General features: G+C 46.0%; 1 protein-coding gene across 1 annotated transcript; it reads left to right on the forward strand.

Moving 5' to 3' along the window:
• The first annotated feature begins 10 nt into the window (after nucleotides 1-10).
• Nucleotides 11-3530, forward strand: RPL14 (ribosomal protein L14). Its single transcript, XM_030010236.2, has 6 exons — nucleotides 11-112; nucleotides 624-725; nucleotides 1465-1559; nucleotides 2267-2366; nucleotides 2744-2797; nucleotides 3361-3530. Exons 1-6 carry the CDS (start codon nucleotides 32-34, stop codon nucleotides 3508-3510), a joined length of 582 nt encoding a protein of 193 aa, XP_029866096.1. The 5' UTR covers nucleotides 11-31; the 3' UTR covers nucleotides 3511-3530.
• The last annotated feature ends 12266 nt before the right edge of the window (nucleotides 3531-15796 follow it).

Consider the following 15796-nt stretch of genomic DNA (forward strand, 5'->3'; position numbering starts at 1 on the left):
CCAAGGCGCCCCGCCGGCCCCGCCTCCGCGCATGCGCAGCCGCCGGCTCAGGGGCGGTTTCCGGCCGCCCCCGGGACGGGCCCTCCCTTTCTGCTCGGCGGCGGCCATCATGGTACGTGCGGGCGGCCGGCGCCTCCGCGGTCCGGCGCCACGGGGTTCTCCCTGCGTCCTGCCTCCCTGCCTGTGCCGCACCGCCTGTGTCTCCCTGCGCCTAGCCGGCCGCCGGGGCGGGGAAAGCCGCGGCCGCCTCACCCGTGATGGGCCGGGCCCCGGCCCCGGCCCCGGCCCCGCGTGCGGCCGTCGGTCGGGCAGGGCCCTGTTCGGAGGGCAGCGCCTGGCGTGGCCGGAGCCGGCGCGGCCGCCCCTGGCTCTTTGCGGCCCGCGGGCCTCACTGCTTCTGCTTGGCGCTGCTTCCTCCGCCTGCCCGCGGCCTCCGCGCGGGGCCGGGGCCGGGGCCGGCAAAAAGCAGTTGAGGGCGTTAGCGTGGGCCCTTCCCTCAGGCGAAGGGATTTTGTGCAGTTCGGAAGCATGGGGGCTTGCTTCAGAGGCTGTGAGAGCCTTGAAACTAGCAGTGGCCTTAGGTGTGGTTTCGCCTAATTTCTGTCAATTCTTACTGCTCTCAGGTGTTCAAACGCTTCGTCGAGATCGGCAGAGTTGCCTTCATTTCCTTCGGGCCGCATGCTGGCAAGCTGGTGGCCATTGTGGATGTTATTGACCAAAATAGGGTAAGCTAAGGGCGCTGTACCTTTGTTTTCTTCCCATCTTAGCAGAAGCTTGGGCAGTAAAACTGAGCGTATCGATTTTGAAGGAAATTTTCTGTGAATAGATTTTTCAAGGAAATAAGCAGTTGGTAAAAAGTTGGGATTTTTAGCAGCCGTTGTTGTATTTGAAGCTTTCAGTAGCAAGCTTTTTTCGCTGGCAAGTGATATATTCCCCTCTCTGCTGTGTTTCCTTGGAGTAGAAGTGGACAAGTGATGTCAGTTGGAGTCTAAAACTTAGGAATAGAATGGCACTAATGTATGTTTAAAGAAAATGTTTGGGCTAGGGGACTCTTTTCACTTAATGTTCCTGAAAAAGCTGGAAAAAAAAAAAAAAAGTCATAGAATCACAGAATGGTTTGGGTTGGAAGGGACCTTAAAGATCATCTAGTTCCACCCCCCCTGCCATGGACAGGAACACCTTCCGCAGGAAAAAAATGAAGGATGTCATCTTAGTTCTGTGTGCTTTTTTTAAAGTTCAGTTTGTTTTTTTCCAAAGACAGGCCTTCAAAACTCTTTCTGTCAAGCTTGGGTTGTGTACACAAGACGTAACAATCTTGGGTTTTGTCTGCATAACATTCATTTCAATCTTGGAGTATTGTTGTCAAGATACTGTTCATACATTATTAAGAAGCTGCTGTCTAAATCAAGTATGATGGGAAAACTGCTAAACCGCCCCCCCCCCACATTTGTTTTCCTTTTTCAGGCACTAGTTGATGGCCCCTGCAGTGGTGTCAGAAGGCAGGCTATGCCCTTCAAGTGCATGCAGCTGACTGATTTTGTACTCAAGTTCCCACACAGGTGAGTTGTTGGCATTTTTTTGACCTGTGTAAAAAACATGCTGTCACTTGATGACTGAATTATGTGATCTGATGCTTCCTAAATCTAGAAAGGTCATACAACATTAAGTCAATGGATTAACATGTGCGCACAGTAAAAAATTTGGCAGACGGCATTATCGTAGTTGAATACATTTAAGTTTTCGTTACCGATATTGGCTGATAACTGCTGTTTAGGAGCAAAAGAAATAGCACACTGGCCTAGGCAACTTGCAGATAGTTGTGGGGTGAATGGTGTGGGGGGAAGCAGTTGGAGTAAATACTGTGCAGCTTTGCTTTTGCCACTGCTTAGATTACCTTCAGACATTAAATATGTTCCCTGCCTAAAGAATTACACTGAAATTGCAGGAGGCTGAACTCACTCTGTTCTCTTTAGCTTAGTTACTATATGATATTCTGTAATTTAGGAATAAAAATTGCTGTCTCTCTGATTCTGAAGCAGTGCTAGCAATAGTGCATAAGTATGCCTCTTGGAGTCGCTCATCTGTCAGTCCTAGCAAAGCATTTACACAACAAAGTGTTAATTAGGCCACAGAGATGTATGTGGCATTGACTTAAAGTAAGTGTCTGAAGTAATGTAGAAGGGTGATCTTCCCTTGTGGGCCAGCATCAGAGAGAACCTTTTATAATAAAGACTGTGAATATAATTTTGTGACTATTCTACTGCAGTGCTCGTCAGAAGTGTGTGCGACTTGCCTGGGAAAAGGAAAATATAAATGAAAAATGGGCAGCGACAAGATGGGCAAAGAAGATTGAAGCCCGAGAAAAGGTACAGTTTTTCACTAGATGAGTAATAAACATTGTACTGCTTCTGCTTATTAAAATTAGGTGCCATCTAATAAACCATGTGTTTGCAATTGCAGGCTAAGATTAAAGGTAGACAAGGCATAGATTTTTAAAAGTTGCTACCTATCAGCTTCAACTTCTTGTATTTTAACAGTAAATGTGGTTTTGTTCAGTCATTTTTATAACCACCTTTTTTCCTGCACCGTCACTTCCCAGCAAAGGCCTTAAATAGGGAACTGGTTCTAGATGTGCAGCTAAACCTAATTTGGAGATGATCAGTTACTAGTGGAATGCTTTGTAACACTGAGTTTTACTACTTGGATATGTATCAGAGCCTCATGACTGCTTCTTTTCAAACAGAAAGCCAAAATGACTGACTTTGATCGCTACAAGGTTATGAAAGCAAAGAAAATGGTGAGTGTTTGAGTGTCACTTCTTTATGGGGTTGATGCTTGTAGCTTTCACTTTAGAGTCACATACAGATGTTAGTAGCTTTTTATAGATGGCTTGGGTTATGGAGCAACACAAAGTATGTGAATGCCTTGAATTTTTCATGCTGCTTTGGCCACCGCTTCAGTATTTGATCAAACTTGAACCCACATGATCTGTGTGTCAGTCCTCAAAGTTATAGCTGAGGAAGGAATTACCTGCTGATGAAATCAGATATTCTTGATGGGCTGCTGTTAGTATTTCATTCTATAATGAAAGTCATTACGCATGAAGTATTGGGGTGCCCAAGTTACCAGCCAGAATGATGTTGTCCACTTGGTAGATCAGAACAGTTTTAGGTGGAATTTGGCATTTTAAATGTAATATGTGGTAAATCTTTTGACTATATAATATAAATATAATTGGTTAGCAAAGGGTGGTTATCAAAAAGGGCAGAATCTGAAAGCTTAGAATTTAAATTAAGGCATAATATTTGAGCTGTTGCTGTTTTCATTCTGAGGAATAGTAAACATTTTCATCTTTTACAGAGAAACAGGATTATCAAGCACGAAATGAAGAAGCTCCAGAAGATGTCTTCTAAAAAAGGCAAGAAGCCAGAGAAGTCAGAGAAGGCGCCGAAGTCAGAAAAGGCACCGAAGTCCGAGAAGGTGCCGAAGGCACAGAAGGCGCAGAAATAAAATGAACTTCTAGTTATGTATGACTTTGTGTCCTTGTTCTGATTCTTTAAAATTAACAAATGGTTAAACATTTGATTTAAATTGTAATCTTAAGTTCATTTTTGCTTCTGACCAAGAATTGTTGTCCGTCTCATTTATTAATGTCCAAGTATTGGGTTTTAGTGTTTCCCAGGAACACACAAACGTTTTTATCATGTTCTGTGAAGTTGACCATACAGACTATGCTCAGTATTCTATACCCAATACCAATCTAAAAAAACTTCCACCATTCTTTAAGTAGTGACCTGGAATACTTACATATAACACCACGGTTGTCCTGTAAAGCACAGTTACAATGATTAGTGATGTGTTAACAAGATGGAAATTGGTGACTTGTGTTTAAGCATGCTTGCTTTTCAGAATGTTTAAAGTTAAGAGTTCATGTCATAGACCTGAGCCTAATTACAGTTCCTTAAACGGTGCAGCATATAATTCCTGCTTTTTAATCAAAACTATTAAGTAAAAGGGGGCATGGCCTAAAAATTACTCAATCCATCTGAAACACTGAAGTGCTTAATTTAGTCTTTGCACTATACAATAATGTTTACATATCTCAATGTCAGCATCCATCCTTTACTGTGTTTTCTCCTGTGTAGTTTGTTGGCAGGGGATATATTTTCTTCATATTGAATGAAGAAATTGTGGAAGTCTGACATCTCTGGTAATTGAAAAGCAAATTATTTTTACAGTCAAATATACAATGAGGGAGAATATATATTTTAAAAAATGAAGGTTGTAAGATCTTTAAATATATTGTCAAATCTATATTGTCAAATATACTGATAAGCATGTGCTTTTACAAATGTGTGTTTTTAAGTAGTTAGGTGGGTAGTGTTGCTTATTTCAGCCAGAATCAGGCATCTGTATGTTCAAACACTTAAAACTACATGATGTTGTCTTGAGCTATTTATATGCCCTTGGAAATTGAGTTCAAGCACATGGTTGATAGAAATGGATGTAACAGCTAAGTTAAAAAAAACCCAGAAATTATGCAAATGGGGATTAAAACCCCTGTTCAAGCATCTGGAGATCTTGATTTTAAATTGGATTTAGAAGTGATTAAATCCACCTACTCTGAGACTAACTTGAAAGTAACTTGAAAGGTATATCAACCTGGAGGTCCTTTAAGGTGAAAGAGTTGTTCCTTAGGGTTGTTTGGGGTTTTTTATCTACTACTATTAAGCTCAGTTATATAAGACACGGGAAAAATTGGTAGAAGTGCCTGTAGAGAAGATGGATGTGCCTTCAATCATAATGAGCTCACAAATGCTTTTTCTACATTATTTGCTCGTTTTCAGAGGTACTTGCTTCCAGAGAATAACTTTGGCTATGACTCCAGCAATTTATCCAGTGGTTTTGTTGCCGCCAGTAGCACTCAGCAGCTACTGAGGTATATGAAACAAAGTGTGCTGTAACCTGCCAAGCTGCCTAGCAGCTGTCATCTTCCTGAACAGGAACCATATAATGGTGCAAAACATGCCTAGAGGGAGGGATGCTTCTGTGGGCTGCTTGTGTCTGCCCTGGCACTGCACCATGGAAAGGGATGTGCAGGGGAAGGAGGGCATCAAATTATTAAGGCGCTATTTGGGAGAGAGAGCATTATGTGCCTTCAGAAGAAAACTTGGTTCTGTAATGCCATGTCTGCCATCAAGTGCTTCTGTGAAAGTACCATTGTTTTAGTTTGGAGGAAAGGGGAGAAGAAAATACCCGTCTTTGGTACCTGCACTGTGTCTTTCCGACAGCATGTTCCACGCGAGCAGCATCTGGTGCTCTTGTTAGCAACTCACAAAACTTCTCGGAAACCTTCTGCATCTCTGTATCATTGGTAGTCCACCTTTCAATCCATGAGTGTTGTGCCATCTGTGCTGGTGTGTCCTTTTTTTAAAGCTATGGGGATACAGAAAACTACAGAAGTACAGTTTTGTTTCTGGAGGTTACCACACGGTGGCAACGTTAGCTCTTTGCAAGGTTGTTCCTACGGCTTACCCAAACCAGGCAACTGTGCTGCCTTTCCGTGCAAGGAACAGTGCCAAAGGGGTTGGCACAAACATTTGAGAGCAATGGACGTGCTTATCCAATTCTTTATTTTGCCTTTATAGTTGACTAAGATGTCCTTTGCTGGACTAAAGATATACTTCTTTAATATACTTTGTGGAGCTGAGTGTAAAAAAATAGGATCTGTTGTTTAGAAAAAGCTTAAAGTGAAGTCCCAGTGTTTATTTTTTCATCTTATTTCACACAGAGCATGCAGGGGGCTTGCTGGGGACAGAGGGGGGAGTGTACCCTATCCCAGTTTACTCCTGAGATCAGCAGGTAATTGCTGTACTTCCTAAATTGATACCAATAGTTGGCAAACCCAGTCCTAATCTCTGTGCTGCAAAGTCTGGGAGACATGAGCAATTCTAGGAGTAAGATTGGACCCTTTAGCATGATCTGTAGTTAAAAGGTGTAAAATCTGCTGGTAGTGTGAACCAGCTGCAGTTCTGGGCTGAGTGATTTGCTGGCGATGCATATTTCTTCTTCTTCAAAAAAACTGTATTTAAGTGCTTTTGGTTCTTGACTAAACAAACATGTCTGTTGCTGTGTTTGGCATCTGAATGTGTTTCAATTTTTTTTTTTTTTTTTTTTTTTTGAGATGTAATAGACCTGAAAGAGGAATCTCTAGATTTACCGATCTTCCTGGTTTTCAAATACTAGTATTCAGACTGTCATTCAGTCGAGCTTTGCTTGGTGACCGTGACATTTTCAACTCATTTGGTCTTGTAGTTACCTACATGTTAATAGTAGATAATACTGTCTGTTCTGAACTACTTCTGTGCCACTGATGCTGACCATGGACTTGCGGCAAATCTGGTCTGGTTTACAGCTGGATTCCCTCTATTTATTTTGTCTTACTTCACTTGTAGTGCCCCTTAAAAGTTTCCAGCCGGTATGTTTCTCTCTTTTCCCCCTGCCCATGTTGATAAGGTGTCTCTGAAAACTCCACGTGCCTGCCTTTCATCGAGATGAAAAGGTGCTGATTTCTATTCACAGCATTATTGGTGTATGAGTAAGTACAGCTTACAAGCAAGAAGTGGTAAGTGGAGCAAATTACGGGGATGACTGTGTGGTTTGGGCTCTACTCATTTCAGGTCTTCAGGTTTTGATTCTTACTTTGTGTAATTTCTGGGTTTTTTTGGGTTTTGGTTTGTTGTTTTTTTTTTAATTTGGAAATAGTTTTTAATGTTGTTTTGAGCTTGAAGTTGCATATACTATTGTTGCACTCAGGTACTTTTGAGTTTATACTGGGATTTGCTTCTCTGAAGCAGAAAGATCTGCTTTTACCTGTTTAGGCACTGTATCCCTAGTTGTGCTGAAGTACTGCAGTCCTTGTCCCTGCCTTGACACAGGCAGTGGCCCTGTGGATGCTGGTGATGTACCTACACCCTCTCTTTTTCCCTGAACTCGTAACAGGCTTCATTCTTGGATGCAGTGCAACCTCCAGTTCATGGTGTCCTTAAGTGGGAATTTGGCCAGCCTTCACTTTGTGCAGCTGACCCCTGTGTCACACTCTTGTTTTAAATAAATGAAGAGTTGGTCATTGTTTCCTCACCTCACCTTCAGCGATCCTAAGCCAGTCTCAGCGGTCTCCAGGTCAGTCTTTGGAGCAAACTCTCCCTCCTCCCCCAAAAGCTTTCAGACCACTACGTGCATCTAAATTGGAGAAGCCTTCCACCTGCAGTCAGCTCTTTGTGCTGATCACCCACCTAAAAATTATGCCATTGCCGTCAGCACAGAGCCACTTCCTCCTTCGTAAGATGCATTGACCTAGTTCTTATTACAGAGGAAGTACTTTTTAACGTTTCCCCAGTGGTCTCCTGGTATGAGGGTATTTTTCGGGATATTTTGTTCTGTAACTGTTTGGGAGCATCGCTCCTTGCATATTGTGAGGAGAGGCCCTGACCATCTCATCATGGCCCTCAGCAGAGCTGAGCTCTTCCCTCGCGTCCGCTTTGGGCTGCTTGTGGAGCACGGGCGGTGTTTCGGGGCACTGTGCTGCTGCTGAAGGTTTATATGGCAGGATCTCATCAGGAAGCTCTGCTTTGATGAAAATGATAGATGCTTTGAAAAAGTAATAGTGTTCATATTTAAATAGCATGAAAGAATATTATCTTTGAGATCAGCTGGAGCTTTACCTAAGGACACACAGTGGGAGGGCACAACATCTGAATATTTTTCATGATAACTCAGCAGCCAAGACTTTTTAGAACCACTGTTTGAACCTCACATTTACAAAAGCCATCAAACAAAAGAAGGGCCTGTTGCTAGCTGTGTTATTGCAGTCAGGTGCCATATAGAGGTGATCTAAAGAAAGGATGGGAAATAGGCTCATGGGCTTTTGCCTTCTTCCTTCTCTTCTTCCCTGGAGCCCCTGAATAACTTTAAAGGGTTTGGTTGGTTTTTGCTGGTTGTTTATCATTTATTTTTACTGCTTGTCTCATTCATATTGCACATGTGAGTCTTAGCTCATCCTGGAAGTCTCTGTGGATAATGGAAAAAAATCAGAGAGTTTATAGCATAATGAAGTAAATTGAGTCTGACTAGCTGTAAGTGGCATTGTTTTTGCTCTGGTTGCTTGAAGCATTTTTCAAGGTCCGGGGGGAGGCTGGCAAGCTGCTCCTGTTGGCGACACATGCAGGTCCTCATCCCAGATGTGAGCAGGCTTCCTCAACTCCCAGCCACCTGAACGTGACCTTGGAAGGAAAGGTGTTCATGCAGTGGATATATGCCTGGCCTTTGCTAGCAGTGCCACAGTTCTGCTTGAGTGGGAGGCAGGTGTCAGGGCACAAGGGATAGAAACCAGGAGATGTGAGGGTTGATGTGCTTCTCCAGCCTGTAGCTTCACAAGAAGTGGGGCACGGTCCCTGCCATGGCACAGTGCTGTGGTCCTCACGCTCCCTTCGCTCTCCTGGTCCCCCCTGCTCACCGGGCGGTTTTGGGTTGCTCTTCAGAAGGCAAAGGCATGCATGAATTGGTTGATAGGTAGGAATGACCACTTGGTTGTGGCTGCACTAACCTTTCTCATGGGCACTGAACCGCACTAGGCTTTGCCGGCAGCCCCATTGGGAGCACAAGCCATGCTCTGCTGGGTCAGACCAGTGGTCCGTCTAACCCCAGCCTGGGCCTCTGACACTGCTGATGGGAGATGCTGCGTAGGGACAGGGTGTGAGTTTAGTCCCTCCTCTTGCCGTTCCCCAGCATCTATAACAGCAGGATTAGGGGTGCTAGAGGATATACCCCTGCCCATTCCTCTTAGTATCTCTTTCAGATCTACTGTCCGTGAACTTGTTTAATCTTTTGAGTCTGCTTACACTACCTCCCTTCACTGCTGCTGTGTAGAAAACTGCTCTATTTAGTGTTTTAAACCAGTCTCCTGCTATGAGGACTACCCAGTGCTTAAGACAGGAGCTACTATTCAGCCCCGTGACACTGTGTGACATCCTTATCAGCTGCAAGCTTGGAGGTGAAGGTGAGAAACTTATTTCACAGAGGAGTCCATGGAAAGGAGGTGAGTTACGATGAGTCCTCATTCAGAGTGCCATGACTTGGTATTTGAAGGACCACCAGAGTCGCAATTAAATGTCAGCGTAGGCAATTGTGTCATAGGACAATTATTCCAGTCGGAGACTTAAAAGCATCTACATGCTGCAAGGTGCAAAACGCTTTCTAGCATCCTATAGCAAATTTGAGATTGTGGGCAGAAGAAAGTCCCGATGCCATGCCACAGGATGAGAATGCCCAGGGTCACAGGCACAGCCAACAGCCCTGGGTCGCTGCTCAGGCAGGAAATCTGGTGTCCTTATGGTCCTTGGAAGGGTACCTACAGCTTGGAGCAAGGTAGCCCCTGACAATCTGACCTTTCTTTCTGACCATTCTACTCAAAGCCTGTGAGGAGCTCGGCTCCAGGGCTATTGCTTTGTATCATTAGGAGATGATACAAAGCAATCCCTAGGGGCATGGACAGGACAAATGCTCCAAGCCTTCAAGATTCCCCCTCCTCTCCTCCACTGCTCCACAGGGGTGTGACAGAGGTTCCCAGAACTTAATTCCTCTGATTATTAGAAACTTTCTAATTGTCAATTTAAATTTATTCATGACCAATTTATAACCAGGAGGCTCCACTTCTTGCTTCTGTCACTGCAGGGCTGTCAGGAAAGATTCATGAGCCCCTGTGTTGGTCAGGCCCTATTTTCAGCAGCCACAATTCAAAGCTTTCAGATTAAATACTGCCCGATTAATATATGTGTTAATACATACGTTTTCTCCCATCCTACTGTCATGGTGACAGAGGACTTTCCCTAATGCAAAGGTATATAAACAGTCAATACAGTGTCTTTGTGGACCCAACTCAAGCATATGCCAATAACTCCTTTCAGGAAACGAAACAGATTGCTTCTGTCTTGTTTTCTCTCTTTTTTTGGGGGGAAATGTTCTGTGCATCAGCTTGTGTTCATTTTTTCCTTGTTTCTGTCTAGTCCCACAGATTAGAGCTGAAGGTTTGCTGAGATGCTCTGAGGGAAATGAAGTCGTATTCAAGCTCGATGCCCCCCAGGCTCGGGACACCAGTGCATCCACAGTGAATCTGGGAGAGCAGGCTCTGTCTGCAGCGACTGGCCTGTTCCCATGCAGAGGTAGGAAGCGAGTTTTCTGTCTCTGGAAAGGTCTAGGAGAGAGCCGCAGTAACGCTCTGCGGGGAGCCAGGGCACACAGCACCCATGCAAACCACACCAGCCGCGTGCTATGATGTGAATCACGGGCAGCACCACTCTGCGCGCCCGCCTGGCACCATCCGCGCTCCCTTTCAGAAGCCTCCCGAAAAGTCGCCGGACTGCAGTTGTTTTAAGCCACACACAGAGCTGCGGATGGTGCAGGAAAACCCGTGTTCACCCTGGCCCTGCCTGCGAGGTGCGGGAGCAGGCAGGGAGGAGCTGGGCTGTCTAAGCTGGCTGCAGAGCCCCACTGCGGCCCCTCGCCTCTCCCAAAGCACCTCCCGAGTAAGATGAGCTCGGACAACTCCTGCTCAAGAGGCCAAGGGAGGGAGCCAACTAGCTCCCTGAACCACCAACGCTACTTCTTAGCCCCTCTAAGCCCAAATAATTTGAGCAGTAATTTTGCAGCTGTTCAGGATTTTTTTTTCTGTCATGCTAGGCACAGTTTCCAGTGGAGTTTTCCCAGGCTTGCCTGTGGCTTTTCCTAGCCACCTTCTATGAATGTGGTAGCATGGCTGGACGGTAAAACAAAGTCTTTGTCAAGAAGGAGCAAGGAGCAAAGAGTGTCACGATCACCAGCTAACATGGTTTCATGGTCAGACAAACCCGTTACCTTCCTGAGGAGACCACGGCATCTGTGCTGGCAGGGCACATTTGGGTGTCTCCAAGGCAACGGGTGCAGCACCATATGCCATTTTGATTTTGAAAAGTGTATCATTTAGAGGGACTGCTTTACACATTAGATGAGAAACTGTCTCAACAACAGATCTCAAAATGAGACATCGGTGCTAAAGCTTTTTTATGCTGGGGGGTGGGATTGTTCTTCATCCAACATCCAGTATTTTTAACCAATGATCAAGTTAAGGATACACAGACACACACACGCATTTATTTGCTTGTAAAGTTTGCAGATGGTGCAGGATTAGGGGGATAGTAAGTAGTAAAGAGAGATCTGCATCTCTTGATTTACACGATCATGGTCCAAGAAAAGGGTGTTTCTGATTAATCCGAGTGCTGGGGTTTGTATCTAGAAGGGAGAAAGAGTGGAAGAAAAAATTGGACTTTTATTGAGAGAGTGGGGATCTCTGCCTCAGGAAGGACGGACTCTGAAAAGGACAGAGGTGTCTAGGATGAGATACAGGTAGAAACTCAGTGTTGAAGTTCAAGCTGCTATAGCAGCTGCTGGGAGTGAGCGAACCCAGGGGGACGGGTCTCCTATGGGGCACGCAGGACATGCCGCCCGGGTGGGTTCGGGTTGTCACGACATGGGTGGGCTCTCAGCGACTGTCCGCTCTCACACAAGACTGAAGTTCAGTTATTTCCAAAAGCTGGTGGAGGAGGGAGGCCGACAGACCCTCTGCGGTGCGGAGCGATCATAAAAGCTGCCTTTTCTTGGGGGAGCAGGCTAGGAAATGGTTGCTTCTCTAATAACCCAGTAAATCTCTTGGACACAGGACATGGGTGGTAAGAACTATTTCTGGCTGAAGATGGGAGAGCTTTAAAAATAGCCCTGAGAAATTAACAAATTAAAAGAAAACCCTAACTCATTTGAATCTTCACAGTTCGTGTCCTGCAAAAACAATGCTCCAGTCTGACAAGCGATCCAGAGTTTCCAGCGCTTATCTAAAATGTAAACCGGAGGAATGAGTAATCACCTCTGAAGGACTTAATAACTCTTTGTCCCTTCCTCCATATACTCGCATTTGAGTCATCATAGCAAGGAGGATACAATAGGTATTTGTGGGAGGCATAAAGCCTGCCCGCTCAGGGAACGTATGGTTCCTCTGCAGATGTTACTGTTTTCTCTGGCATCTTAAACACTGCTTATAAAGAATTTCTCTCCCTTTGGGCTGTGACCCCCAGCTTTTTGTCTTGAGTCAGACAAATGGAGACAAAAGCATCCTGGCAGCATTAATTTACTCTAATTATCGGATTGGGGGTGTGCAACTTCTTCAGCATATTTATGAAAATTCAGTGTGTTCCGTAAGTGACCTGGGTGGGCTTATTTCCATGTGAACAATGAAGAAAACCTGGGAGATAAAAGTCTGTTCCCACACACAACGCATTGAACGAAATCACCCACATCCAGCATTTTGTCTACCTTAGGGACTTGGCGCTTGTCCCCCTTTAGGGACAGTGGCTGGGGAAGCAGGGCACGAGAATTCATCACGCTCTGAAACCAGATGCAAAACTCAATTTTGCAGCTCGTCTGCTTCTCAACATCTTCTGGGTCCCAGCACCAGACTCAGAGCCACAGTGCTGAGTGGGAGCCCAGCTCTCTCCCCGTTCTGCTTGATCCTTATAGCCTTAATTTCCCATCTTTTTCACAGCTGCTGCAAAGGAAGGCTGAAGTATCAGGGTCTCCTCTATAGCCTATTCCTTAGTAAAGTATTGAGGCCCATTACCAACAGATATAAGAGATAGCAGGGAAAAGAAGAGAAATTTGAAGGCTTTCTGAGCGGTTTGTTTGTAATCAGTGGTGGATAGGCAGTGATTTATCTGGGTAGGGTTTGGTCTCAGAAATCCATTCAAGCTTATAATTATCTTGGCATATGTAGAAAGTCATATTTGTAGTCCCTCAAACCCATTAAAGCCTCACACTTTTCTAAAAGGGAGAAAAAAACCCTTCAACTTTACTTTCTCAGAGGTGGAATAGCTTTCTGTTCCTTGTCAGCTCTTGAAATCTGTCTCCTCTCCGCTGCCTGTCTTTAGCTCCCAAGGGAGAAAGAATGGAGGTCCACTGGGACAGAAAGGGAAAGAAAAAAATATTTCTGGGGAAAAAAAAAAAATGAGTCAACGTATTTCCATCCTTTTGCAACAGGTATTTCTCTGTGAGGACATGCGAGGGGAAAGGTGAGTCAATCTGTGAAATGAAGGCAGGATTATAGCAGAAGCTTTTGCTAATGTCTATAGTGGTGACATTTTGGGAAGCACAGAGGTCCCTGTGCTGCTGCAGGTATACCAGAGCCCATGGCCGCCTTTGCTCTCCATCGGTTTCCTTGGGCTCTGCCCCGCTACTAGTTTTCCCTCAGGGAGAGGTCTCCGCTCTTCTACTTCAAAGTACTTGCTCATGGCTAAGCTGGATCTGCCCGGTGATACCAGCAAATTGAGAAAATGTCTGTACGGTCTAGCGTGAGCCTCAGGGGAGCCCCTCTTGCTGCTGCTCTGTGCCTTGCAACCAGGACTAAACAGCTTTTCCTCTTGCCTAAGTGCAAGGCGAGAGGGAGCAAGCTCAGGAGATCTTTGATATTGGAAATCGTGGGTCATATGGCCTGAGACCCTAATATGAGACCTGACTGTTTTGGAGGCCCGTGTTTTGTCTGTAAGCTGGGTGCAGTCCCACCTCCCTGCTCTCCTCTGTATCCTTTTGCTGCCTACACCATATGGGAGTTTCTTGGAGCAGGGACCATCCCTCGTCCTGCAGAGGTGGCATCAGTCTGAGCGAAGGACTGGCCTCAGCTAAAATCAGGGAAACCTCAGGGAAATCTGCGTGTGAATGAGCGATTGAGCTCTGTTTTGAGCTGTAGGCATGGCTGTGGGAACGTAGGCAGGGGTGGTTAGGGGCTAGAAAAGAAAAAAAGAGAGAGAAGAAAAGCAGTTTCCACTATTCAGGTAATTACTGATTTTCCAGAATGAAGTAGAAGCGATGCTACCGATGGGGGCCGGGGCTGCGCTGACGGGCTCAGGACTACCCAGCTGAGGTACAACATAGGAATGGCTCTGTGGATTTGGGGGGACATCCTGGGCCTCCTCAGCAAATGGGTGCATAGCACACTTGGTTCTCAGGTCTCACTGCATTTTTAATCTGATTTTTGCACTGTGAACATCATTAAAAAACTTCTGGAGGGGAAGGAGGGGAGCAGAAATCAAATCAAAATTTCAAAATGCTGAGATTGGAGCATTTGTTTTGAGGCTCAGTGGATTTAACATACTGGTTTGGCCACTGATCCCTTAAGTCTGCCTCCCACAGCAGCCATCCATGCCTGTTTCTGATGGCAAATTCCTCAAATGTCAGGCATGCATTTTAAATGGTTATGTGTATGGAGAGGCAATCCAGAGAGACCAGCCGGAGCACTTGGCCTGTCAGTCAAGGCTCGCAATGCCACTGCACCGACAAGAATCATTTTGACAGAAAATTGCATATAAATTGAATAATTTCAAAATTACGAAAGGGAGATGAAAGCAAATGCTTCCGAAATGAAGTGCCACCGACGAGTCGTGACGTGCAGAGTTCAGCCTCGGGAGCCCTGCAGATCCCTCCTCCGGCACTCGGCTGCCGCCTGCCCGACAGCCACGGGCTCGGTCCATCTTTGTGCTGAGGCTGATACTAGGTTATTGCTAATTACCTAATACTACTAATTATATTAGAAATATTAGGTTATTAGCTGCCCCAGGGGACTGACCTAAAGAAAAATGTTCTAACATGTCCAGCGCTGTAGTGCCCAGGACAGCCGGGGGGTCAGTGAGCTCAGCGGCAGCAGTGGGGGGGCCCAGGACTTAGTTTCCATACCCCTTTCTCCCACCCAAGGGTGCCGTAGAGGGGTGTGTGCTGAAGCCAAAATCAGACTCACTGCTTTTGTGTGTAACCTTCAATCCACTTCTTTTCCTAGCTCTAGATTCGAGTAGCAATGAAAGGTGTTGGGAGATGTACCATATTAAAAACAAAATGCTCTCGATGAACCAAGGGGGTGTGAAGGAGCTGGGGTGCTGGGACTAGCAGAAACCTGTGCTGGGCACAGCATCGTGTTGCAGTCGTTGCTTATGCTGATCACATGAAATGTCACTGTAGGACCGTGCATGGTCGGTGAGCTAGAGCTGGGCTCGGGGACACAGGAGCCTCCTCCCGGGCTCTGCCACTGCCCTCCCGTGCTACCTTGGTCAAGTCACTTGGCCAACTTTCCCTAAGCTGCCTCCTCTTGTCTTTTTAGACTATCGTGTCTTCAGCGTCCTTCACAATAGTTTGTACTGCACCTTTATGGGACTTTAAAAAATGCAAATATCATTAAAGAATAATGCTGATCAGCCCTGTTTGATTTACAGTTTCCTGGCTGAGGTAGTTGCCCAGGTTGGAGAGCTGGAAACCCCCCACGCCTGAGACACAGTGTTCCTCCTGTCCCCAAGCCGGGCTGTCGGGGGCTGGAGCTGGGACAGGGCTGGGGCAAGTGACGGCATCTCCTGGCACAGTGGGGGACTGATGGATTTTGCTTGGCCATAGCCCAGGGCTGGAAGGGGGAAGTTATATGAAGGAAAAAACCCGCTTTGCAGACTGACAGCTGCCTGTATGCCCTGCTTGGCCATGGAGGGCTGGCGGAATGTGCTGCTTTCCAAAGCGATGCCTCCACCTCCTCTTCTCCCAGAGGCCTGAGGAAATGGCATTTAGGATGCACCCTACACCCGCCTGCTGAGGGGGAGCTGCGTTGGCCGGGCACTGCGGGGCTCACTGTGCCGCAGACGTGCCGCGCGGCGCTGGTGGGTGCGAGGGTCTCCTTCCCCAGGTC

The sequence above is a fragment of the Aquila chrysaetos genome, chromosome 3, assembly GCF_900496995.4.
Source record: "Aquila chrysaetos chrysaetos chromosome 3, bAquChr1.4, whole genome shotgun sequence".
Classification (NCBI taxonomy): Eukaryota; Metazoa; Chordata; class Aves; order Accipitriformes; family Accipitridae; genus Aquila; species Aquila chrysaetos.